Source organism: Dufourea novaeangliae, unplaced genomic scaffold (assembly GCF_001272555.1).
Source record: "Dufourea novaeangliae isolate 0120121106 unplaced genomic scaffold, ASM127255v1 scaffold267, whole genome shotgun sequence".
Taxonomy (NCBI): Eukaryota; Metazoa; Arthropoda; class Insecta; order Hymenoptera; family Halictidae; genus Dufourea; species Dufourea novaeangliae.
This window is the reverse complement of record NW_015374140.1, coordinates 447,860-475,743: the sequence shown is the minus strand read 5'-3', so window position 1 is coordinate 475,743 and position 27,884 is coordinate 447,860. Positions and strand designations below refer to the sequence as shown.

At 38.1% G+C, this 27,884-nt stretch overlaps 2 protein-coding genes across 2 annotated transcripts; one reads left to right on the top strand and one right to left on the bottom strand.

Annotated features, from left to right (window-relative positions):
• Positions 1 to 227: 227 nt before the first annotated feature.
• Positions 228 to 2,526, top strand: LOC107191424 (T-complex protein 1 subunit zeta; the record flags this gene model as incomplete). The annotated part of the gene is made up of 6 exons (XM_015580470.1): positions 228 to 819; positions 893 to 1,228; positions 1,305 to 1,370; positions 1,450 to 1,672; positions 1,867 to 2,035; positions 2,117 to 2,526. Coding segments are annotated over 6 exons (1,459 nt in total), but the record flags the coding sequence as incomplete, so codon positions are not given.
• A 1,577-nt stretch (positions 2,527 to 4,103) lies between these two features.
• Positions 4,104 to 23,630, bottom strand: LOC107191423. Its single transcript, XM_015580469.1, has 17 exons — positions 23,576 to 23,630; positions 20,163 to 20,343; positions 19,906 to 19,972; positions 19,111 to 19,175; positions 11,567 to 18,552; positions 11,226 to 11,359; positions 10,367 to 11,152; positions 10,174 to 10,288; positions 9,945 to 10,081; positions 9,723 to 9,866; positions 8,463 to 9,647; positions 7,960 to 8,372; positions 7,582 to 7,815; positions 6,490 to 7,365; positions 6,285 to 6,414; positions 5,893 to 6,199; positions 4,104 to 5,809 (listed from the first exon to the last, which is right to left on the bottom strand). Exons 1-17 carry the CDS (start codon positions 23,601 to 23,603, stop codon positions 4,104 to 4,106), a joined length of 13,494 nt encoding a protein of 4,497 aa, XP_015435955.1. The 5' UTR covers positions 23,604 to 23,630.
• Positions 23,631 to 27,884: the final 4,254 nt, after the last annotated feature.

The following is a 27,884-nucleotide window of genomic DNA, read 5'->3' as shown; positions in this document are numbered from 1 at the left end:
TATTCCTTTTAATAATATTATTTAAATGTCATTAATAAAATCATTAATATCTAATATATATGAATGTTTCCACACAGGAAAATTTCTAACACTGTTTTATTTATAACCATATATCAATCATTTTAGTAGTATCTTGATCATTTCATACAGGCTGAGCTAAAAGTAAACTAAATGATTTGTAATGTTATTTCATTGTACGTATGTAAAATTTCAATTTTGTATCAAAGGTTGGTGTCTGGGGCAGGTGATATAAAAATTACAAAAGATGGAAATGTTTTATTACATGAAATGCAAATACAACATCCAACAGCATCCCTCATTGCCCGTGCATCTACTGCTCAAGATGATATCACAGGGGATGGTACAACCAGTACTGTGTTGGTCATTGGAGAGCTTCTCAAACAAGCAGATATCTACATATCTGAGGGACTTCATCCTAGAAAGCTTACTGAAGGTTTTGAGTTGGCTAGAATCAAAACCTTGGAGGTATTAGACTCCATGAAGATTCCCATTGAGCCTACAAAGGAAGGCCTAATGGATGTTGCCAGAACATCCCTTAGAACTAAAGTTCATCCTAGCATTGCTGATAAGCTTACTGAAATCTGTGTGGATGCAGTGTTAGCTATTCAGCAAAAAGATCAAGATATCGATTTACATATGGTTGAACTGATGGAGATGCAACATAGGACTGCAGCAGATACCACTTTAGTTCGTGGTATTGTGACTGATCATGGATCCAGACATCCAGATATGCCTAAAAGAGTCGAAAATGCATATATCCTGACATGTAATGTTAGTCTGGAATATGAGAAAAGTGAGGTAAATATCAATATGAGTCAATGTTTTATGTTTTTGTATAATAGGTCACTGCAAAATTATGTTTATGTTGCAGGTAAACAGTGGTTTCTTTTACAAAACAGCAGAGGAACGTGAGAAACTGGTTGCGGCAGAACGCGTATTCATAGATAATCGCGTGAAGAAAATTATCGAATTAAAGAAGAAATTGTGTGATGGAACTGACAAATCTTTTGTTGTTATAAATCAAAAAGGAATCGACCCACCATCTTTGGACATGCTTGCTAGAGAAAACATTTTAGCTCTTCGCAGGGCGAAACGCAGAAACATGGAACGATTAGCATTGGCCTGTGGAGGAACAGCAATGAATTCGATAGATGATATACACGAAGAACATTTGGGATGGGCTGGACTCGTATATGAGCACGTGTTGGTATGTATCATGAAAATAATATAGGGTCAATTGATTACCTCTTGAATAAACGATGATACATGGCTACCTTTTTCAGGGAGAAACTAAATACACCTTCATAGAAGAATGTAAGAAACCAAACTCTGTGACAATACTGTTAAAGGTAAAGAGCTACATTAAGATTATGCTTTCTAAGTGGCTGAAGCGACGTATATTTCTAAAATTGTCGTGAAAATTATTAGGGTCCAAATAAGTATACTCTCGAACAATTGAAAGACGCCGTCAGAGATGGTCTGAGAGCTATCAAGAATGCCATTGACGACCGCGCTGTTATTCCCGGTGCTGGTTCTTTCGAGGTTGCAGCCAGCCAGGCGCTTCAACGGTACAAAGAACAAGTAAAAGGAAAACAGCGCTTGGGCGTACAAGCTTACGCGGAAGCATTACTTGTCATTCCAAAAATTCTTGGTAATGTTTTAGACGAGTACTTTAACACGGACGCGTTGAACTAATATTTTAGAGTTGGATGAAACTTGAGTTAAATTGCATAAAATTTGGTCATAGCACAATTTCGTTTACAAAAATTTTATCCAATTTTAAGATGTCGGATCGACCATTTCTACCGATAAAACTACTAGCAAAAATTTATCTTATATATTTAGCTGTAAATAGCGGATTTGATGCACAAGACACAATCGTGAAATTGCTGGAAGAAGGAACTGCATTGGGTGAGGCTGTAGGATTAGATATTGCCACAGGTGAAGCGTTGAAACCCGCTGATGCGGGGATTTATGACAATTATAATGTAAAGAAACAAATCATTAATTCGTGGTAAGTTCAGTAAAATTAATTAGATAATTTGTATTATTTATCTTATACCTCTATACTGCAATACTGATCTTTTATTTGTAGCACAATCATTGCCAGTAACCTACTTCTAGTTGACGAAATAATGAGAGCAGGGTTGTCATCTTTAAAAGGATAAGATGGCGTTAAGAATTAATCAATTGAAAATACATTCTTCGAAACTAAAAGTTAATTTAATTGTCACGCATCCTTACGTTTTTGTATGCTTTCGAATAACATAAACAAATTGCACCGAATAACGAATAAAGAGCAACTTTTACATTAAGGAACTGAAAAATGGTGGGTATTTATTTCTTATTAATCGTTCAAATTTCCTGCTAATAACTAGAAACTCAATTTGTAAGCATGAGAGATCATTCACCTCGTACGTAAACTTTGTACAATTACTTAAATAAAAAAGTTAAAATAATTATTTATATAGATGTTTGTTTTCCATTAAACGTTTTAATTTAATGGGACTGCCACGATGAATTACAATCAGAAATGACGACCAGTTTTGTTATAAAAATCAAAAATATTTATGTGAAATTTTATGTTACACCATATTTACAATTTTCTACAAACTAGCATAGTTTCGCTCTTCAGTCTTTACTTTTATCTGTTCACCACCTCGTACTACACTTGATATACCAAGAATTAAAGGTGGAAATTATACGACGAAAAATAAATTTTGCGTTGCGTCACGCCATTCCACACGATATAAGTGTTAACACGCGAGTTTCATGCTTATCGATGTAGTGTAGATAAACCCATGATATATTTTCAACCATCATTTCATACTATTTGATTATGATGAATGAAAATATATGTACATATTTATTACGGTTAAAGTTTACATATATTTAGCTATATTGCCAACATTTTATAATGTTGCAATATGGCTATGTATTATGTTATGATAACCAATGGTTGATTAACATCGATAAATACTGAACTTTACACGTTAACATTTAAATCACAGACGTCATACAGTTATTTCTACGAAGCTTTCTGCCTCATAAAATTGATTATTTTGAGATGACATGAAAAGATTTGTTCTCATTTAAATGATCTAATAAATTAAACGACTTTGATGTAACTCTACAGTGTTCTTTATCGTTAAGTACTTATTCAAAAGTAATACTTATTACATGTCAATATTGGTAAAATAAGATAAATCTATATACCACGAAATTTCACATATTCCAAAATAAATAAATTTGGTATTTGTCTCTGCGGATCATCTAATTGATCTTACTGTTCTTAGAGATATTTACAATTTTCATATTACAATCACCGTGATTTCGATCGGATTTTAATTATCACTTACCTCTTTTGTTAATAAAATTTACTGTTGTGTATTGGTAAAGAATTTGTTGCAGTTTATTTATATATATATATATATAAATATATATATTTATATATATATATACACACACACACACACGCACGCAAACACACGTGTATAGTGGTACAATACACGTCACTAATAATGATACGTAACGTGTATTATGTGTGGCAAGTTCATTTTCGAATAACATAACTGAGCTACTAAATTACTCCAATTTTCAAGTAAGCATGAATTTCAAGGAACAGTCCTATGTGTACCTTAAACAATCTGTTGAGATGAGTTTTGGATAATTTTTGCCACGAAAGGTTTTCACTTTCAAAAAGAAACTGATCATTAAAATAGTAATAATAATAATAAAGAATGTACATAACATATTAATGTTAATTGAAAAGTATTTTAGGTCAATACAAATTGAAAAAAGAAAAACAAAGTATTTACCAGTCGATCCAATAAATGAGCGATGCCTACATGTATCTCCGTTAAAATACGGTACCATTTATGAATTTTATAAAAATTCATATACTGTCATAAAAAAAAGCATATAATACCATACGTTGCTTTGGTTATTTTTTAACCATTATACGTGTAATGGTCAGGGAATAAATATTTCTGTTGTATATTATTTCAATTTTAAGTGAAACTCAAATCATTTGTTCACATTTTTGCCATCAAATTAAGTTAGTTTTACCATGTATCCATAAATTATTTCAACTTTTTAAGTGTCCCCGCGTCTGTTGCATTATGTTTAAGATCTGTTAATATTACCTTCGGATCAATGTTTATCAATTGTGAGAGGGTGGTACAGTTTACCTTCATTCGATGACCACCCACTACCATGTATGTACTTAACGCCGCCAGATTGACGGGACTCCTAGGGATGCCGTAAAACGAGAACTGTTTGCTTTTCGATGACTGTTGATCGTCGTTGATCTGAGGATACGAAAGGTATCGTGAATACGGATTGGTACTTTTCCTTGCGACCGCTTTCACCTTGTACGAAATCAAATTTGGTCGAACAGTAGGCTTTGCTGTAGACTTCTTGGCTACCGCATGATTCTTTGGTTGCTTTATTACAATATCGTTTCGGTCAGTGTCGACAAGATCGTTACCAGACTTCTGCCATTTAACATTCGCCATCATTTTCTCCAGCAGCAACTCGTAATTGTCTATACTCTCTATCTTTACTTCCATTCCAGAATGGTCTTCAGCGTTGTGTGCAGACACTTGGGTCGGAGAACTGTAGGTTTTGTCGCAGTATTTACACTTGAACAGATTTATATGCTTCGAGATGTGGTTCTTCATAACATTAATGAAAGTGGTTGTAAACGAGCACTCAGGACACACGTATCCTCTAGGTGCTTTATTTTTCTCCTGTTTCTTGAAGTTTAATGGCAAATGAGAATGGAACATGCTGTGGTGAGTCTTTATTTTCACCTCTGAGTCGCATAGTTCGTTGCACCACTGACAGATCCAACCTTCCTGTTTCGTTCCAGATGCTTCTACCATTTGCATGTCATCATGCGACTGCTGTAAATACAGCCCATAAGGGGACCCTGCATCTGCTTTAGAACACTCAGCTTTCATGGTTGACCTCTCCAAGGTATGCATTTCGTTGTACCTAAATGGATAATTTGTCTTCAGTTTGGACGATTCGTTCGATTCCTTGTGTATAGCAGTCCAGTGACTCTGTACTGTATCCAAAGACTTGCTACGGAAGGAACAGTAGAAGCAGCAGTAAATCTGTTCATCATCTTTCGCGTCGGGAAGCTGCTCCTCCTCTATGTCATCACTATAATCATCTATATGAGTTTTCTTATCGAAGTGGTGTATGCTTCCTGATTCACTGGACGACTCCAATCCCGCTACATCATCATCTTTCAACGGATGATGGATTTCCCAATGATTCCAAAGCTCGGCTTTATTCGCAGGAATGAAGGTACAATAGGAGCATTTCAACGGTTTCTTCAATGATGAGGCATGGACTCTCATGTGCCCTTTGAGACCTACCACATTAACGCCGGTGAAGCCACACAGATTGCACTTCTCTTGGTTCTCGGATTGTTCGTGACACTCATTTTCCACGTTCTCCTCGCTCAGTTTTCTTTTACGCTTCTTGGACCGTTTTGGAAAAACCAATCCGTACTCCTTCCGCCAAAATTCCTCTGTTAATTCTGGCCCACCAGCGTCTGGATTTTGAACAATCTTCTCCGGGCAACCGGGGTGTTTGGAACGTATATGCGTACGCATCAACGTTTCCGAATTGGTACTACGGTCACAGTAAGAACACACAAACCCCAGCCGTTTCAAGTGGGTCAATTGCACATGCAATTTAAAACCACGCCAGCGTGTGAACGTCATTTTGCAGTGTTTGCAGACTAAGGGTTTCACTCGATCCTCTACATCTGCACCTAAACGAAAAATTAATGTAATCATTGATTCAAAAACATCATTCAACTTGTTCAAATATTCCAGAAGTATTCGCAGCTTTTACCCGTATCAGCGTCTGTCGCATTTCCACTTTTCTCATTCTTTACTGGACTTTCATCCATAATAAGACCTTCATTATCTTTACTACTGTCATCTAACGTATCTGTATGAACCACAGGCCTTTGTTTTTTACTGTCCTGCGAATTCGATTTATCTACGACATTTGCACCTTTCGAACTTTTAGTAGGCGAATTTTGTGCAACCTTAACAGTAGATACTTTAGAATTATTTCCAGTATTGGCACTTCCTGTGTTTTGCTTAGATAAGACTCCCTTTATGATAATTGTCTGCCTTGCCAATAACGTGCCAACCTGCGATTGGTAGTGTCAGTTAGAAATTGATATTGTCTGTGATTTCTTTAATCGAAACGATTCAATCTATACGCATTGTACATACCCACTCTTCAATATCATTATCTGGTGACAATGGTTCATGATTAGGACGCTCCCCATTGTGGTGTTTTGTGAAGTGCTTGAACAATGCATTACGATTTACCGACAAATATCCGCATTCTTTGCAATGCCACCTATAACGTAAGCTTCATAATGACAAGATGTGGTGCTTGCCTAAATCAATCGAGTTAAACCGCAAAAATACATACCTCGCGTAATTCAGTTCTCTATAAAGATGATCCCTCATATCGTGCTTGTACTTCGTTTTAAATTGTGTACACAAAGTACAGACATACATAATACCATTGGGTTTACCGTATGGACCAAATCTGCCAACATCCGATTCGCTTGAGTCATTGTCGTCTACCGTTTTAATCTTTGTTTCTATTGTTTTATCTGTCACGTTGGTAGCTTCACTGGACCGTTCTGATTCTGACGGTACCTTGTCACATGACACTGATCTTTTAGACTTTTCTTTCGTCAGTTTAGCGTCATCCAGAGAATTTGATTTACCCGGTTTTATTTTGGCTGGTTTCGAAGGTTGCAGTTCCGCATCGCTCTTTCTTTTCCCTGCTTTCAACGAAGGCTCTGTCGATGCTCCGTCCTCCTCTTCCAAGAGGATTCCTCGTATGTGTCTAATTCTGGGCATATCTCTCCTCCAAAGCGGTGTAGTGTCAAATGGTTCTTCTTGTCCGCTTTGTTCAATGTTATCTCCACTCTTTTTGTTCACGCCCTTTATTCTCTGATATACCATGATATAGTCAACATTCGGTTCATTAAAGTGTTTGCTACTAATGTGTTGTTCAAACATGATTTTTCCGCTCGTCTTAAACGGACACGAAGTACATTTGTATTGACACTTCTCGTCGTGGACTGTTGAAGCATGAGTCCCCATTTCTGCTTTGTACACACACTTGTAATCGCAAACATTGCACTTCCAGTGGTTTCCGTCCGGATCGGGTACTTCTTCTTCAATTTCCTCTTGCGCAGACTGATTGTTCTCCGTGTTTTCCAACTCTCTGATCACTTTAACGAAAGGCCGTTTCTCCGGATGTTTGTCCGAGAGGTGTCTCTCCACGACATGCCTGGTCGACAATTTATCACTTTTAAACAGCATAGAAAATGAACGAAAGATACAGAAAATCTTATATAAACATTTGACAAGCGTGTGTTTATTGACATTGAAACGTTAATTTTCATGCTTGTCAAATGTTTGAAAATATCGGAAAACACGCGTACGCATCGTACAGTTAACTAAAATAGACTTGGTTCCAGATTTGCAATTCAATCGTATCGAATACCTGTGGTAATGATGGTAATTGCAGTGAGAACATTTATAAAGTCTGGTATCGTGCATTTTCAAATGAACAGCCATTTTATCGATAGCTATATTCAACCCTTCTTGACCTGGCGGTGGTTGTGGACAGTGGGGACATCGAAAATATTGCTCTTCGGAATGCAAAGCTTTCAAATGGCACCTTAACATAGCCTCGTCAACCGTTAAGTAATTACATTCTGCTACACCACACACGTATCTGTAGCAAGGAAAATATCGCCAATGATATTAAATCAAATAATAACGCGCAATTCCGCGGTGTACATCGGACGTGTTACGCTTCTTTCTGCAAGAACGTTCACTGCATAAAGAACCACGATTTCTAAAGAGAAACGCAACTTGCCTTTTATGTTCTGGCACGAACTTGGGAATAAATTCATCCTCGATATCTTTACTAGTTTCCTTCGGTTTTCCCCCCATTCGTCCATTCTGATGGGAACTGCTGGCTAAATTTACCATTTTATCAAACATTCGCTCTTTCTTGTCCAAACAAGGCACAGGATTAACAGGACCGCTCTCTGGTACACTTTCATCTTTTGCGTGCAACAGTAAGTGTCGGATAATATTTGTCCGAACTTTCGTTGTAAACGGACACACGGCGCATCGTACCTCACGATTGTATATAGCCTGACGTGGTAAAGATTCTATTTCATCGGGGCTAAAGGATAATATTTCAATGTCATTCGCTTTGTCGTTTTCTCTTTCTACAGATTTTGTGCTTTTACGTTTCTTGCATTTTCTATCCCCGCTTTGATTCTACACAGAGACAGACATATATATATATAAAATACAAAAATATGTTAAGTATATACATCAACTAGTTTCATTACAGGATAATATACTTACAACAGGCTGTACAATAAACAAACCATCAACTGATGGATTCGTTGGATCAGCTGGCACCAATTTACTACTACCGTATTTATGCTTTGCTTTCATATGTGCTACGGCCTGATAGCCCACTGTGCATCTCATTTTGCACAAAGAACAACCAAAGCGTTTTAGTCCATGTACCTTCAAATGTTCCAATAAAAATCCAATCTTAATAAACCGCTTGTTACAGTGGGCACAATTCAAGTTTTTATTTTCACCACGTTGAGGACATTCCTTTGTGTGAGTTCTTAAAATGGCTGCAGTCTGTGCTCCGTAGTCGCAGAATTCATAGCCACACCTATATAACTTTGTCCCAGTGAAACCAGTGTCTTTGATATCCTCCAGCGTCAACGGTTTATTGATTGATTTTGACGTTGTGCAGTTCAAAGCATCCGTAATATCGGTGGATGTGCTTGAATTTTCCAAATCACTTGACAACTGCTCCTTCGTCTCAGTTTCTTGGTTGGGACTATCTACTACTTTCGGTTTTTCAGTCGTGCTAGGGGTCTCCTTTTTATTCAGATCGGATGTACTTTTATCATCTTTTGATAAAGCGGTCTGTGCATCAACGATATCCAAAATTTCAATATCACTATCATCCGCTTTACTTTCATTTGTAGTACTGTTAGTGAGAAGAGATACGTGACTGGAATGATTGCTAACATTTTTCAAAAAATCAGGATTATCGAGTAAATTAATATTTATAAATTCATCGCTGCAGTCGATGTTTACCGATAGAAGATCCTTTATAGTATTCTTACTAGAAAAGATGTTTGTCATTTGAGGTGTAGTATCCAATAAACTTATATCAGGAGAAGCATGTTTTATGCTTTCAAACGATTTCATTCGTGTGCTCTCGTCGCAGCTACTGTTCATCGACGTTTTCTCTTGCTGAGAGAAAGTGCTACTAGGATTGCTGTTAGGTCCAAACAAAGTTGACAACGACTTATTTAGCGCTTGGTTTTCATTCTTGTCCAGCATATTGATCTCCTTGGGCAACTGAGAGTAAGATCTCTTATGACTAGGAAATGCGTTTGCTATGTCTATTATAACCGAGTCTTTATTGTTTTTTCCATTACCACCTAACTCGATTATCTCTTCGGTGATCTTCTGTGTGTTTAGAATCAGTTGATCTATTACATCTTTGTTCCGCACCGGCTAAAATGTGAAATGTGAAATGTAAAATAATAATAATGATCACTTTTAAAGATTATTCGGTAAAATTTACCCTACCTGAGGAGGAAGTGATCTTTCTAAAACTTGAGGTAAGCGATTGCAATGGAACATGCTTAAATGAGTGTGTACATCGTTGAAAGTATCTGCACCGCTTATGCAATAGACACATTGATACTTGTAAAACCCATGGACCTTATAGTGCTATAAAAATCATTTGCTCATGTAAAAGTAACTAAAGTGCTTCAAATATCATTCACAGATAATTCGCGAACTATTTACCATTAGCAGTTGTTCTATTTTTGTACACGTAACACGACACACATGACACTTCCAATTGGACAGTAGTAAACATGGGTCATGTTTGTTTTTCAAGTGTCCCGAAAATGCCTCAGGTACGTAGAAGAATTTACCGCAATCTGTAAATACAGTTTACAGCGCACTACAGTTATTAAATATCCGAGTTTTCAAATATAGGAATCGTACATAATTTTTATTCGAATGATCATACCATGCTGGCATACATAAGGATGTATATAATCATTTCTATTCACTTCCTCTGTTAATGGCACTTCCTTCACCAATTTACCAATTAAAATCCCTTTCAGGCCAGGATGAGCAGTTGCCTGAAGATAAAATAAGAGTTCGAAATATGTTAATCGAAGAAAATAGGCGTAACAATGAAGAAATGTAAATTCTTATACCTGATGAATCCGTACATAAGTAGGCACAACGGCTCTGTAAAAGCAGTAACTGCACTGGTAACGACAGTGTGCATGTTTCTCTTCTATGTGCGTTTTCATCTGATTCCAATCCTCCAATGCCATGTAACAGTAAGCACATTTTTGATAATCGTATGGTGGCCTTTTCTTTTCATTCTCCTCTGCATGCTGCGAGTAATGTTGCTGATACTGCTCTACCAAATCAGTCGTAAAGTGACAATCGCGTCCCATACATTTGTACAAGTGAGTCAGTTTCACTGTTGTCAACATTGCGTTGTAAGCATCAACGGATTTTAATTTGATCGCAGCGGATGGCGAGACAGGGTCTCTGGGTTTCAGAACAGTGGGCGTTCGAACCACTTTCACGATTTTGTAATTCACATTCGACGACTGCGGTGATCCCGCAACAGTCACAGTACGTGTAGTTACTGGTGTCACTACTGTACTTTTATTTACAGAAAGCGGGAACGATAATGTATTATTGTCAACCTGTATAATTTTCGACTTTGGAGCGATCGGAATAAAACTTGTTGTTAGCTGCGTGGTGGTTACAGACACTGGTGACGGTGACAGACTTTTTACTGAAATCAATTTCACGGTATCCGATGAAGTAGCGGATTGCATTGTTTGAATATTCTTTGTTAATGGTTGTGCTATCGTTGCAGTATTAAATCTCTTTAAAATGAGGGGTGCGTTAGATTTCTTCAGTACAGACACACCCTTACTTTTTACGGGAGAAGTTTCGACTGCTTTTCTGATGTCAGTGATCTAAAATAAACAAGTAAAGGATGCAATGCAACGCAATGCAACGGAAAATTTCACTTGGCGATCAATGACTTACAATCGGACTTTCAGTACCATCGCTGTCGACACTTGGTGCAAGGCTGACTACATTTTCAATTTTTAAAAATGAACACTCTTCTTCTCCATCCGCCTTTAATAAACTGTCCATCTTATCCGGTGTAGTAAGTGTATCTATCGGATAAAATAATGTACACTACCTAGTACCTTACCGAACAATTAGGAGCATAATAATGAAAATGTTTAAAAATATTCAAGCTACTTTCATTCGAGTTACATACTTAAATACCCGTGAAATTATTAATTTCGAACATTTTTAAGAAACTGTGTGCAATTTCAGTAATATGTTTAAGGAATTGTTAAACTTTTGTTTATACATACTAGGTTTCGCTGAGACTACATCTTCCAAAACATCCGAAGTTGATGCCGACAGCATATCACCACTCAAGCGTCTTGGCCTGATGAAGTTCTTAGGTTGACTGACATTATCGCTCATTTCTGATGATATTTCATGTAAACTGTTTTTCAATTTTCCAATAAATCTCTTGATACTAGCTATAGGTACCACTTCAGGTGGTTTTGGAATGAAACTGCATGGAAACTCTTTCTCGGTAGCTTCTACAGGTTTAGAGGAATTCTCGTCGTTGCATGCTTCGATTGGCTTTGTAGCTTGGAGCTGAGCGGCAAGCCTTTGAATAGTTGTCAGCATTGGATCCTTAGAAGAGGCATTAATATTCGAAGTCTCTTTTAAGATCATGTTTACATCGGTCGGTGGTTCCGTGTCTGATTGTTCACTACTGGAATCAGACTCGTAAATAGGAGCAGAATCTCTTACATTTTCGGTATCGCTGGTCTCTGCATCAGTCTCATCGTTTTTCTTTTGTTCCAATGTTGTCAACGGGTCTCTGACCTTTACATCAGTTTGATCCACCTCAGATGCAGGTTGCGAATTACTCTCTGCATTTAGTGTCTCTGGTTTTAAAACAGAATTGTCAGACAGCTTTCCATTTGAGGCATCTTCAAAGGAAGACAAATTTCTTTCCGTTTCTTCTATTCCAAGCATAGAAGTTGGTATCGTTGTCGAAGGAGTAATAACGTTACCGAGAGGATCAGCAATCACATTGGAGTCTTGCTCATTGCTAGCTACTATCAAAGTCTTCATCTTATCTTTCAGTTTATCTATGATAGAAAGACCCTTCTTGGATGAATCCTTTTGCAGTTTAATACCAATGTTTTGAATGATCTCCTGCATTTTTCTTTTCCTTTCCAATTGTATCTCTACTTCTTTCTTCTCCAATTCTGGTGGACAAACAAACACGCTTAAATTTCCTGTTGGTAGACTGGAATCTGCCTCCGAAGTAGGTAATTTCTTCTTTTTCTTCTTCTTCTTCTTTGTCTCCTCCTCGCTGTTCTCAAGAAGTACCTCTGAAGACTGGTCTTTTTCGTTTTGCGGCTCCTTCTCCGCCACATCTTTTACTTGCTTATCTTCGCCGTCACAAGAGTCACTCTTATTACCTGATTCTACCACGGTTATACTAACATCGTCATGTTCATCAGACGTTACAGTATCATTCCGTGATCGTTCAAGGACTTCTGAACTTGACTGAGAGACTTCTGTTTTCACCCTTCTACTAACCATGACCTCAACAGGTTCTATCTTAATAGAGCCACGTGACATATTTACTTTTATGATATTAGCCTCGGAATTATCTTTGTGCCATAACTGAATATGCTCCTCTAGGTTGGCCTTCTTCAGCTGAATATAATTACAATTTGAACATAAATAGCCATAAACGCGATTCTCGTCGGGTACTTCGTCTTCGGCCGTGGCTTCGGTAAATGTATCCTTAAACTTCCTACACACTTTATAGTAATGTGTTCTCATTGAGGACTTGGCTACAGCCTGATAGGGACAGCTGTTGCATCTAAATCGGTACTCTCCGGTGTGAGTGGTGCAATGTTCATAAAACGCCTCCAACGCCACCTTTGCAGCGCCTTCTGTACAAAAGGAACAAAACCTGCAATTGAACTTGACAGCTTCTTCTGCAAGCGGTTTCAACGACATGTTTTCCACATCATCGTCCTTTGCGTCCTGTATTGCCACCTGAGCATCCGCAACCTTTAATCTTGAAATAAGAATCTCCTTCCCAGGGTGACTGAGTTTGTAATGATGAACAATGTTTTTACCAGTGAAGAAACAAAGCAAACACTTGTACCTCTCTTGTCCCGTCCATGCGTAATCAATTAATTTGTTTATATCCAAATCATAGAAGGCTTTGTCTACTTGTGTCTTATTTTTACTTGTATCCTTCGGCGACTCCTCGTTGCCGACGAGTTCGGTACTGTTCTCTTTAGCCGCCGGCGGAGCTTTCATAACAGAAGTCGCGGCAATATCATTGTCATTTTTCGTATCGCATGAAACTAAAGAATCGTCGGCTTTTGAATTATTCGGAATAGTGTGACATGCTTCACTGGTGTTTGCCTCTTCAACGCTGTCGTCATGCTTCTCTGGAACACTTCGTCGACCAGTATCATTCAATGCGTTACTCTCGTCGCCTGTTTTATCGTCTGTCAGCAAAGAATCGACCATGTTTTTGGACGTCTCTATTTCAGAACTAACATTAGGATCTGTGTCTTTCGATGAACACGATGTATCAGCTGCTGCTGCTGCTGCTGCTGCTGCTGCTGCTGCTGCCGCCGCCGCCGACTTCTTCTTTTTCTTTTTAGACAGAATTCCCATCTGCCAACTGAATTTCTTTTTCTTCTTCTTCACCGACGACTTCCTAGTACGATGTTCAGTAGGTAGTAATGGATCGTTCGCATCTTCATCAATATCCGCATCGCTTCCCTTGTCCGGCATACTAGCCTCTTTACCAGAATCACTCTTGGAAGGTACTAACCCAACCAGAATGTTACTCAACAGTTCCTCGTTGGTGTTGCCATCAATTTTCGCTGAACTATGATTTATTTTCTTACCCGAAGCGACGATACTAGGCACGGAGACATCCGAAATAATACTTTCTTCGTCGGACAGGACGTCGTCTTTGTTCTCACTCACTATCTCGGGATTGATCTTTTTCTTTGCGATTCTTTTCGACGAGCTCTGTGCAGGCTTTTTCTTCTCTGCTGCTTCCGCCGGTTCGGTTGTCTTGTCTGGGTGTAGTGAGATGTCCACCGCCGCCGCCAGTTCGGATACATCAATGCCGAAACTTTCATCGGAAGAACTGTCGAACATCACTTTCGCACTGTCCAACTTGGAAATGTCCGTCTTTTCAACAACAACACGTGGTTCCTTAATAGTTTCTTTGTTATTTATACGTTTGCTTCGTCGCAACGCATCGGGTTCCTCGTCTTGATTGGACAACGTGCTAGAGCTTTGAGTAAGTTCTGTTCGTAGGGCCAACGGTTGGTCCTCCTCGCTGTCTGAGCTATGATTGTACTGCTTGGAACGTTGACGAGTTACTCGTTGCGCTTCCCTTTTAGACCTGCCCCGTATCTTACTGTCCTCGGCGAGTCGAGGCTTGACGATCTTCTTGGACTTCGAGGAAGGCACCAAAGGCTCTTCACTATCGGAAGTCGCCTCCTTGGCTAGCTCGTCTTTTTTGGCAGTCACGGTAGTCTGAACAGAAGTAGCTACGCTAACTTGTTGAGTCTCCTTTTGTACGCGACATAATCGATGTCCAGTGGCTGCAACAACGTCGTCGCTGATAAACATCTCCCTGATGTCTTCCTGAAGCATCTCAAGGGAGTTTCTCCTCTTTGCTTTTGCTTTGGGCGTCTTACTTCCGTTCTCATCGATTGGTTCCTCGTTTTTGGATTCTTCTTTAGTGCCCGCTTCCGGTTCCGACATTTCTACGCTCGAAACTTCAGGATTCTCATTCTTCGTTTTACTTTCCGAAAAATCCTCTGCCTCTGTCGATATATCATCTTGTTTCGTTTCGCTTCCAAGTTCTTTCGGTTCCAAACCATCTGACTTCTCTGATGATTCTTTAATGTCTGTGCTTGTACTAGACTCAAGATTCTCCTCAGAAGGATTTTCAATCGATTCTGCATTAGATGTTCTCAAGACACCTAGCCTTTCAGCTAGAGACTCTTCATCCGAACTATCCGACACAATCACTCGCCGTTTCTTTCTCACGTGAATCTTCTTAGTCTCCGGAGTATCTTCCTTGTCCGAGCTACTGCTCTCCGAATCGGATTCGATGATTTTTTTAATCTTTTTCAGTTTTTTCGCCTGCAATACCTCCCCTAGCTTTTGCATGAACTTCGCTTGCTCGACAAACTTCTTTCCCTCCCCGAACTCAAAGGACTTTCTGATCAGAGCTTCGATCCATTCTTGCGTCACCTCTTCCTTAGGCTTCGACCCTTCCGGATCTACATCATCCTTCTTAAGTTTTTCGATATTTCCGATCTGTTTAGAAGACGTGGTGCTGATGGAATCAAGCTCACTTCGGTTCAGTTCGTTCTTCTCCTTTACAGATTCGACAACGAGGTTTTCTTCCTTTGAATCCTCTTTTTTCTCAGACACTACACCACCACCACCACCACCACCACCACCATCCCCGCTACCACCTTCGTTCCAATTCTCCACTTGTACGTTTCCATCACTGCTGCTGCTCACTTCGGCAATAGTGTCGTCTTTCTCCCTTTCTCCTTTAACGTTCTCTTCTTGTTTCTCGACCGGAGGACACTCAGCTGCCTTCGCCTCATCAGGGGTATGGCTTGACGTGGGTGACTCCGATGACTCGTTACGCTTGATTTTCGGAATCTTGAAGTTCTGCAGACAGTAACCTTGCGCAGACTTTGCTTTTGTGTCGATGACTCCGTAAAGACTTTCCAGTGGTGACTGGACCTTGTCCTTGATCGTTTTCTCGTGTGTCTTCGTGCTGCTCTCCGAGTCTTGACGTCGGTGACTGTCAGACAGTTTAAGAGATTTAGTCTTATCCTTGGATTTTCGGAACGTCGCCGAAAACGGTGGCCCCGTAGACCGTTTCCTCGGATCCCTTTCGTTAAAACTGATGTCTTTGTTTTTAGGGGGAAAATGCTTTTCTTTGGCCAAACGAGGATCCCTGACGGAAGTGCAGTTATCCGGTCTCGGTTGACTCGAACTTTGATTGATCGTACTGTGTTCCAGTCTTACCCTAGGATCACGTTCAGATATATTCCTACTATCCCTGGGAAAACGATTACAATTGTCACCCCATTCATTGTGATTGTCTCTGGACCACTTGAAAGTATTCCTGGGTTCTCCTCTGCCTCTTTCATTGTAATAACTACTACGACCTCTGCTTCCGCCACGATCTCTGTCCCGACTCCAAGGGCTAGGTGTACTTGGCCGTGAATATGGCCCTGAGGTATCCGTAGGCCCTTTTACCCCACAGGGACCTTCATTTTCTGCTCTATATGGCACTTCGTTTGGCCGACTATTCTGAGGCTCCCAGGATTGCCTCTGATGCGTGTACTCCACCATTCCCCTGTCGAAAGACGGTTCGAATGATCTGTTCTCCCCCTGGAAGTTTCTGTACGGCGGACCACCCGGAAATCTTGTCGGAGAGATCAAAGGCGGTATCGTTGATACGCTGGGTACATCGACATTGGGCATGTCGTCGGGTCGGGGTATATGGTTAGTATTTGGGCTCATCAGTGGCCTGATACCGGTGTTCATATTCGGAGGGAACAGATTGGGCCTATGTTGTCCTTCGTTAACTTGATGCGGGTCGACATGGATCGAGTCTCTGGTTGAGCCTACCACATGTGGAGGGTTCCACATCTCCTGATGCATGCCCACAGCAGGGTGCTGATAGGGCTGCGCGGGGCTGTTGGGTATACCGCTGAAGGTAGAAGCTGGAGGAGGCCACTGATTGTTGCAAAAATCATTCGTATTAACAGAAGAATGCATGGGAGGCCAGTGACCCTGATTCGGCATCTGTCTGTTGAAGTAGTCTGGACCATCGATTCTGAACTCCGTTTCTATTCTAGGCGGTACCATTTCCGGGCCAACGCTACTCTGTCGCCTTTGGTACATTAGAAGACTTCTGTCATCGGGTTTAGGTGGTCCTGAATGAAGTATAGGAATCTGATTGGACATATCCTCGTCAGGTCTACAGTGCATATGGACATTACCTTTGTCTTTATCATGGCCATGATTGTCGCGCATTTGACGGGGATGTCTTTCATAATTATCGGCATAACGTGGCTCAATTTTAGAGCCAGGAGAAGGCGGTCGATTCCTATTGTCCATCGACTTTTCTACAGTGTGCATTAAACTAACCAACGGTCCCTTTGTTTCATTTGATTTTAAAGGTTCAATCTTTATGGTCGCGGGAACGTTCGGCAAACACTTCCTAGTCGTTAATTTAACTATGTGCTTATCTATCTCCTGCCAGCGTCTTTCACTGTCGCTGTCGATATCCTCGTGTGTCGGCACGAAAGTCTTAGGCAACTTTGATTCTTTACTACTTACAGCTAACTCCTGCTTATCCTTTTTAAATTTTGTCTCGTCCCTGGATCTATCACCCTTCTTTTCTACCTTGTTGTCGCTTTCTTCGTTCAACAACTCCGCCAGGTCCTCCATAGAGAGCGGAGGTTCCGTTGAAACTGGAGGCGGAGAAAGTAATAACGGCGCCGCCGGTTTCGAAGCAGGCCTTACGTCTTTCTGCCTCGGGGACGTGTTCTTGTGTTTTGGGAACAAGATGTCGGGGTCTGGGGACTTAAGCCTGACATCCGGTACGTTCACCGGTGACTCTGCCCTCGTTTCCACCTGAACATCTAATCCAACCATCCTGTTCTTCTCTAGCATCGATGTCAGTCTCCTGGAACCGCACAAAGCGGGAACCGGAACCGTCGGTATATGTCGCGAAGAATGCAATGACACTGACGCATGGGGTCTTCCATCGTTCACCTTCTGGGGCATGCTGTTTCCAATCATCTTAATGGTGGCGCTTACATCGTGGCTAGAAGTAGTAACTACGGGCGGCCAACTTATATTTCTTGCGTGCTGAGTTTCGTTTTCCTCGAGCATGTCCCACTCGGAAAACGAAACATCGTCCGCACTCTTGCCGGAGGCACGCTGGCTACTGGAAGATAAACCGAGATCATTGCTCGTCCGTTCTGTGGGTATAATGATGGGAGCTTTCGTCGGTAACGTTTCGATCGGATCGGGACTGGCAGGTTTACTGTCATCGATAAAATCCACGCTGCGTTCAGTAGGGATTATTATTGGCGCTACTTGGGAACCGGAGTCAGGACTAACGGGAGGACTCGGACTGGCGGGTGTCTCGTGGATCTCTTTGTCCTCGATCGATTCTTCTACTTGCTGGGATTTCACCTCGATACTGGTTTGCCCAGCGCTCGTATCTCCGGATGCGCTGAAAACCAGTGATTCGACTTGTAGACGGGACCAAAAGCTGCTGACAACTAAGTTCTTAGGGTCATTCGCATTAACAATACATTTGGCAACATCTATATGCGAGAGAAAAATTAAGAATGTGGCGGAGACGGACTAAACGAGTGAAACAGAGCTCAATTTACGCTTCTCCTGTTATTTCTGATCATGCTTCTAACTTACAGAGTAGTATTTCCATTGTATGCAGTATATAGATGGTCAAGCAGTCTTCTTCATTCTACTTGAAATATCTGACTCGACGAAGACGTGAATTAAGCCGCCTTCGCCTCGTCAAGTCCAACTGTCTCCCACCGTAATAACTTTACCGCAATGATGCTAGGATCAGATACGAAATTATAACAACACGATATATCAATCGGTTGTCTTCTTTAATATCCAAGTATAACAAAGAAAATTCTATAATACCCTAGTAGTATTGATATGTCGTACATTGCATCATTCATTTCATTGAGGAAAAATAAATATACTTCCCATAAATCGAGAAATAAATAGCGAACATATACTGGGCCGTGGTACTTACGTTGAAGTTTGCGCCGAGCTCCCCTCGTTTTTCTTGTGCGGAAAATGCAATCCAGGCGTATTTCCCTGAAACTCGTATCAGATTAGAATGATTAAAATAAAAAAACCATACATGCACTACGGAAGCCTGTAAACAACCAAAAATATAAAAAGAAATGGAAACTGAGAAGAAATCTAAAGCAGCTACGTTTGTAAAGTAAAGAGTGAAACAGAAGAAAAGAATTTCTTTAGATCTATTGGACTACAAGCATTCACTAACTGTGCCTATAGAATTAATGAGATAATTTGTCTTTATTTTCTATAATATTGTCGTCCACAGTGCCGTAATAGAATCATTCGAGTGTAGTTATAAACACACAATATACACGGAGCAATAAGAAGATCCGGCAAAAGTTCATGAACAGAGTGTCTACAAAAAAGAAATAATACATGTAGAAGTGCAACTATTACAACTGTTCTATAAGCAAGTGTTGAGAAATCCTTCCATGAAACGATATAAAAGAGCTGTCTCAAAATTCTTTTCTCCTCCTTAAGAATACCAAGTAAATTTGAAATCCAAACGTTAACTACTCGTCCAATGATGATAATTATCTAATGAATAAGTCAACTTGTAAGAATTCTCGTTTATATCTTTCATACGTGAACTGAATGTACATTAAATTAAATGACAGCGCGAAGCGAAATATTGTCAAATACAGACGGTCCACTGATTTTGCTAAATCAACGAAAAAAAAGAACCAACAAATTCAGTAGACCATCGATGACAGTGCAGAAGCACTTTATGTGTTATAGCTACCTTCTCTACTTTGTTGTGCAACTTCTGCAGAACGTCTTCGCATCGCTGCAACGTCTCGATCTTCAGCCTATTTTATTGAGAAGACATCGTCATTAATTGCTCCTCGTGTTTTAATGTAAAAATTTAAATTCCACTTTAAAATTGCATGGCTATCTTATATTGACGGCAAAACATACATGTATCTCTTTCGAGATCTTATATATACAGTCTCGAATAGCGGTCTTACGAGAAAATATCTGGACATTTGTGAAACGTACTTTCTCTTGCTGTTCGACAGAATCCCGTGAAGGCTTTGCATTTTCTGCAGCTGTACTTCCCGTGACTTGTCCTTAACGTTTTGCAATCTCTCTATCATCGCTTCCAAAAACGGAATATATTTTTGCATTTCGGCGAACTTCTTGTCGTACTCGTCCATCTTGTTTTTCGTGTATTGTTCACCTGTGTCGAGAGAAGAAAATCTTTATACTTCTTTCTTCTAAATCCTACTTGTCATCTTTACTCACTTCTTCGTGTATTTTATTGTTGACTTTTAAAATTGTTCTATCTGATTACTCTTTATTTATACGGCAAAGTAACCTTCTGTATCTTTAAACGATTTTGTTCTGTCTACAATATAACACGGTGGGCACACTAGCATCCATGGTACAAAAGGGAATAAACCACAAATCTTAATCAAACAATTTTAACCAACATTTTCTTACGCGTTCCTATTGCGCTCGTGTGACCTTGACTCGTCTTTCATCAATTGATGTTTACACATCACTTGATTGGCTATCTTTTTGGCGAAAAATTAACTCTCTAAGCATTCACGATGAAAGAAACAATCGGTACTCAAAATCTGAATCACGTGATAAATGAAGGTCACCTTGAAATCTCAGTCAACACTTACTACAAATTATTCAAATTCATGCAACTTTGTCTGTCTTCATTACGACATATCCTTCCTGTATTATATATATATACAGGCACTGATAAAAACTACAATTACAAAGACGATTTATGTATATATAATCTGTAAAACCTTGACATTAACAAAACTGTTTTGATTGATTACCATACAGTCTGTTATTGAAAATGTGAAATTATTGAGTAATAATACAGGAAGGATATGTCGTAATGAAGACAGACGCGCGCGCGCTCGCGCGCGCGTGTGTGTGTGTTGATAAAAACTGCAATTATAAAAAATATATATACATATGTATGTACCGACAAAAACTACAATATGTACATTAGTATATACATATACATACATATATTGATCCTTCATCTTTCACACCAAACAATTTAATCTGTGTTATTTATAGATTACTTTCGTATCGACACGTTCAGAACCACGTATACCCTCCTCACAACTAATCAATAACAGGAATAATGAAAAGCACGAGTTACATACAATGCGTGTACGCAAAAGGAAGGAATGTGTCAATCCCTACAAATTATTTTATTATTACACATTACGGAATCTGTACATATATATTACAATACAAAGTGAAATACGTCACACATTAACTTGACTATTATATTTGACGTCCTGTCTTCGTGTATCATTACGCAATACAGAACAAAGGCGTAACACCGTAAGTATACCTTTGTAACTGACGCGTGAATAAACACGACAAATTATTTCGTGCAATTAGACTGCTTCATGGCCGTTGTTGCACATCTCTTCGATTCCTCTTCGTCACTTCACAACACAACATATACACGTAATCACTTTTCAAACCGAATATTGAAAACAAAAAGAACTGATTTTTTCATGAATACTTCCATGAACTACAACGCACATGCGTTTACTGTACCTTCGCTGAACTTACGGTTGATCGAATTACACTACCTGCGTTATTTTAACTGATTTCGAAGCCACGGAGGGGTTTCGCTAAACATACGAGATTCGATTCCCGAAACTTTAGGCTATCGAACGAGAAATGGACACGAGAATCGTAGGTGAAAATGCAGCCAAGTATAAATACCTTAAAACCTGGATGGATCTCGCTGCTGAATATCCAATAAGATATGAATGTATGCTCAACTATCCAACGAGCACTCGGTGGTTTCTTGGTAATGCACGCTGGATGCCCGATCAACTTTTTTCAATTATGTTTCACGTCGTCAGCTTTTGTATTTATTGCTAGTGGCAATATTGGTAAAACGGACGAGAAACATCTTCAATAAACGTTTCTTTTGTCGCGTTTCACTGGGCACCCAACATGCGTCTCTTACGGATCTCATCCGAAAGGAAGTAGATGGAGACACAATCGAAGTGACTCAAAATCATCGGTAGATAGCAGCTCGATAGTAAAGATGGCGTCTTTTCGATATTACACAATGTCGCGATACGGTTGAATTTTACTCACTTAAGTTTTTTAAACGACAACAATTTGAAATTTGTACATGTTGTAACAGTTAACTGATACTTAATGCGACATTTTCATTGGTATAATTCGATAAATTTATGAAAAATCTCAAAATTATGATGTCATTTAAATGTATCGGTAACACATTACAACTACGTCTCTTAAGATCGTATTCAAGAAAATGGTAGCCGAAAGAATATGTTGCTACGGATAATTTTCAATGCTTACTAGTACTTGATTATTACTTTAAAAAAAAAAACGAACTTTAAAACCATTACCGACATACACAGTATAGTGTTGGATGTTTGTTTAACATTATGCAAATTACTGGAATGACAGATCGCATTCTTGTTAAGTTTTCTATAGATTTAATGAAAATTCTGACTTGTACCACTGAACACGAAACGTTGAATATTACGAAACAATCACAGAAAATATAAGTATTAACCTTTACGACCAAGGCAGAAATATAAGAAAATCTTTTAATCAAACAGAAGTTATTTCGATCTGTAAATATGCCACGTATGATGCTGTTAAGTAAAACAGTGCACGTCATATATGTAAATACATACATATGTATCGAGAGATCGTAAAGCACAAAACACTCGAATGAGTAATAGAATGTAGGTACATAAGTCGCATTCTTTTTACTATCGACGTTTCTATTTCTCGTACTCATCTCCCTATTTTCGGATCGTCGATATTTACTTCGTTACGAAAGGCAAACAAACGCGATTCACACGTCACGCTCAATAATTCATTGTATCAAGGCTAGATTCCTTAAAATATAATTGACCATATATTTTCCTGTTCCTTACCAAAAAATAGATTGTTCGGTCACAATGGAACACCTGACAAAACATTACACAGCAGATTTACGTTGTTCGCGCATTGATCATTCGTCCGCGCTGGACCTTGTGTCCAAAGAACCAGCAGAACAATGGCTCGACGAAAGTTACGAGATCCCAAGTGTTAATGCATGCCTACGTGCACGAACTACGACAACGGGATTGCTCTCTAAACTCAACTCGTTCACAATGTCGCTGTTACGTTGGGAACTGACACTTTTCTTTTTCAAGTTCTACAGCGCGCTCTATAATTCCGCATTGCAAGAACTAGACCATCGTCATGAACATTCGAGCAGCGAAATACTGATTCGGTAGGCTTAATTGTTGAACAAAAACGTCACTTCCTACGATGCATACACAAAGACGTCACACGGTCAATTCCATGATGGTGTTTTTAACGTTCCACGGTGTACCCGAGCAATTTTGCTCGGTATACATATGTATACATACAACTATGTATGTATGTACCTCGAAATCGTGTCACTTTCAACGCCATCAAAATCGTTAATTCGTCTTCCTTGAAACGGAGGCTATGGTTCCAACCAACATCGTTTTCGATAAAACTGCTACGGGGCTGTACGATAGCTCGTTCGTGTAATAATTTGCAGTTACTACGTTACACGGTCTCTTAAAATTTCGGTACACCTCGATGTCTCGTGCTTTGACACGTCGAATGGCCACCGTTTTTTGGTCCACGACAATAATTCGATAGAATCTCGCATTATTAACTTCCAAACGTACTTAGGTAACACGTCATTAGTATAACCATGTACGTATGCGAATACGAAGATCACACATTTAACTATTTACTTGACCTGCGTATCAAAACCGAATCTATCATTTCCAAGGATCTCCAATTACCTTAAAAATGTCGCAGCAGTAATAACCTTGGCGACGTACACGAGAACAGAGAAGCTCTTATTAGAAAATATACCTTCTTTTAATTATAATCGCACTGCTTCTGGGGAAACGAACGAAATGACAACCCTGAAAGGGCGCACGGGTATACAATGGCTGCCATTAATGGCGCTAGACTAAATGATTTCACATGGATCTGCCAATATATCTTCCGCCATATGCTGTCCATCTTTTCTCACGTTCACATACTTACAACCAAATTTTCTGTTTTTATTTTGTTCTTTTTACTAGGGCAACTACGACAACAAAGTAAAGAGGTTAATATCTGTCAGGTGAAATTCATATCGTTTCACCGGTTTTACTCTTGAACTTGTCACAGCACAAAATGGATTATTATTTACATGTTTCGCAAATGGAACGTCGATAAAAGACATTGCATCCTAACATTTCTATTAACTGCTAATCTGGGATTCCAAAAATAAACATACATCACACGGAAAGTGAATGTTGAAGCCTTTCTCTTTTGTTTGAAACGTAACCACTTACAATTACTTAGTGTTATATGAATAATAACGAATGGAATAAGTACGCATACAAGATGTTTATTGTGAAAGAACTCATTGGGCGGGATTCGTGTTCGTGGTGGACATAGGAAATCGTATGGACAGATCAGTTTGAGGTCTGGTAAATATCTCCATTATTCCTTTAGTTACTTTTACAAATTGCCACAGGGAAACTAATTAAAGATCCGGATAACTTGAGACTATTACTTGAAATAACAAATTCATTAATGTGAAATATTACGTGACCGAAATCGTACGACGACAGGACGAATGATGCACCTCGAGCCACGACGATCCGACATTTGCAACTTCTCTACATAAATACATACATATCTCACACAATATCCGCTTGCATGGTCGGGAATTCTCGGTGTAGAGAGACACGAAACTTGCCGGAGACAGCCGAAGCTAATAAAATTCCCCCGAATATAAATACGTCTAACTATTAATTAATGTAATGTGTATAAACATTGAACAGACGTACCGGAAATAAAATTGCAGTAAAATCTACATAATTGTGTGATGCATAACAAAATTTTTTGTATATAGGGTAACGATTATATTACTGTTGCAATTGGTATGAATGTTTAAATAAATTCTTATTATTAGTCTTGTTGCAAAGGAACTACATCATGAGATCATTAAACAATATAAAAATAATAAAAAAAACTAATAACTATTATAAAGAAAAACAATAATCCTCACAATAGGCCTCGCTTTTTCTGCTCACCATTGTTCAGATAAATTAAATTAAACATACAAAAACTTAGCGTGATGCAATAGAGTTTAAAATAAAAATTAATTTAAACTAAAATACATTAAATAGGTACTGAACTTTAACTACCACTATATCAATTTCAATTCAGTTCAATAAATAAATAAAATGACTAAAATTACAATTACAGTTCTTTGTATATTTATTTGTGACGATTTTTTTAAATTTCACATAATGTAATATTTATTAACTTTATTTACAAATTATCAGTCCAATGTGTGGACCAATAAATTTAAGTCTGCATAGGATTTGAATTATGTACAAAAATTTGTTAATTATGAAACAATCTTTAAGTTGACATTGTGGGACAGAATTTCTTCACTGTTTATGATCAACAAAGCAGGAAACACTAGTACTTTTTTTATTTCTTAAAAAAGTTAATTAAAAGTCCCTTACAATTTTGTAATAAATGTTTTCCACCAAATATTGGTCAAGCATTACTAGTCTTAGAAATGAAGTCCAACATAAATGCCATTTACTTAATATATAAAGAACAATTTTTTTTTTGTTAAATTGTTCTTTTAAATTTTATAGATCTCAATTGTAATAGCCTCTCCTAAGATAGCAACGTTATCTGAAAGTGATATTTCAGAACAAATGTCACTGTTTTTGTTTTCTTTTTCCTTTTTTTGGTACTTAATAACACTATGTAATACATTTGTTGTTGGCAGTACTTGTATTGCTTTGTCTTTCACATATTATGGTTTCCACAGTTACAGACGCGGATGTAAGTTTAAACAGTGAACAGAGACTGACTGGGCAATGAAAAATGTGATCCAAACATTATACCTTTGCATACTGAGAAACTATAGAATACTGAAAATACCAAAAAGGATGTCACTAACTATATTGGATAATATATTACATATTCCACTAATTTTTGATTGTTAATTAAATGAAAATTACGTGCTTGGAGAGTTCCAGAACATTTAATCGAATTTTTATATGGAGTATTAGATTGAATCTACAGCACAGCTGCAGAGTTGTAAATGTTGTGTCTAAGTCTAATCAAGTTGTTTTTTACATTGATTTATGCCACAATAACGACAATTGTTTTATTACAAATTATTTTTGCAACCAACATTTAATGTACAATTTTGTAAATTGCACAATAAATTTTGAGAAAAACATTCTAGATGTAAATTTAAAACCCTATAAAAGAACCATTTTATGTGGAATTAGTACATAGAATTATAAAGAATTAATAAGCAAGGATTTCAAGAATATATAAAACAGATTTTTAATAATAAACGTGAGAATGATTTAGATAAGTAAAAAGACATAATAAATATATCGGCATATAAAAACCAATTTTACTTTGGAAGTATTATAGTGAAACAGAATCAAGATTTAATGGGTGTCCATGAATTTTATAATTCAATGAAAATTACTATCATATAAATAAATGTAGAAAAATACCTTTTATTCACTTTAATGTTAAGTTAGCTTCTTCAATATGTTTTTTACGGCTTATAAATATTATGAAGTATACAAACAACCGTGTTTTTTTAAACGAATAGAAAATGCAGTGTCATGCAAGTGACACGAGATTCCATTACGGATTATACATCATCAACGATATAACTGAAAAATTGAAAACAAAAAAGAAAAGCAAAACAAGTTTCTGCATTATTATTATTCATTCTATAGGCCAAATATATTTCTTATAATTGTACGAAAAATGTAATCACAAAAATAACAAGCTAATTATAATGCAAACACATGTTGGCAGGCATAGTGATATTTCAAATCTTTTAAGTTTGTAAATACGTTTTCATTATTTTGTCTCTCTGTTACCGTTGGAATGTTCTCTCTTTGTCTCTTGAGTGGTCTCTTATTTATCCTTCCTCCTAATAAATTCTGCAAATGCATCTGATATAATATCTGCCATGGTTAATTGTTAACCTCCGCTTTCAAACATGATAATAACGCTGTACCCTCACACTTCTACAAAGTATATATTATATATTCCTTTTTTAAATATACGCAAGACTTGATGAGTGCTCGCTCTCGGTATTTGTATCTTGCATGTTCATTCTGTTTATATGATCGCATTGTCCATAATAATATAATTATTATATAATATATGACACGTTTCTCTGTATATATAACTGTACTCGAAGGTGTTGCAAATTGCAACGTTTTTCAGGTTCTCAAGATACTATTTGCCCAATCGACTCTGCAAGCTTTTCAAAAAATGGCATTAATTAATTAAAAAGTATCATCTTTAATTGTTATAATTTCCGTAATGTTACTTGAATAATTTTAGATTGAAATATTTTTAAACATTAGACCTTGAAATACAGTTTAATCTGTAAATTAACTTGCTGTTCGTACTCAGGCAAATAACATTCCTATTCTGCCATTTAAAAACTATGCATATAGTGAAATAGTATTTTCTTCTTCGGAGTGAATAGTAAGAATTTCCATGTTTCTCAGTCTTATAAGCAACAAATGTCCTCCATAGAAAGCTGTTCATTTTAATCTCGTCTTTGAATTGCTCACTTTGTGTTCATTACTTCCAATCCTACACCTTATTCCATTTCCCTGTACATTTGTAACTCTTTAGTTCACCCACTTT

Bases quoted from the DNA above. Each gene is read 5' to 3' on its own strand.
- LOC107191423 (XM_015580469.1), bottom strand. From the start codon at position 23,603: ATGGCGTTGAAAGTGACACGATTTCGAG. The intron at 11,360-11,566 runs GTATGTATAAAC...TTTATCCGATAG, and splicing joins TGTAGTCTCAGCGAAACCTA to ATACACTTACTACACCGGAT. The intron at 7,366-7,581 runs GTATTCGATACG...ATTGTCGACCAG, and splicing joins AATTACCATCATTACCACAG to GCATGTCGTGGAGAGACACC.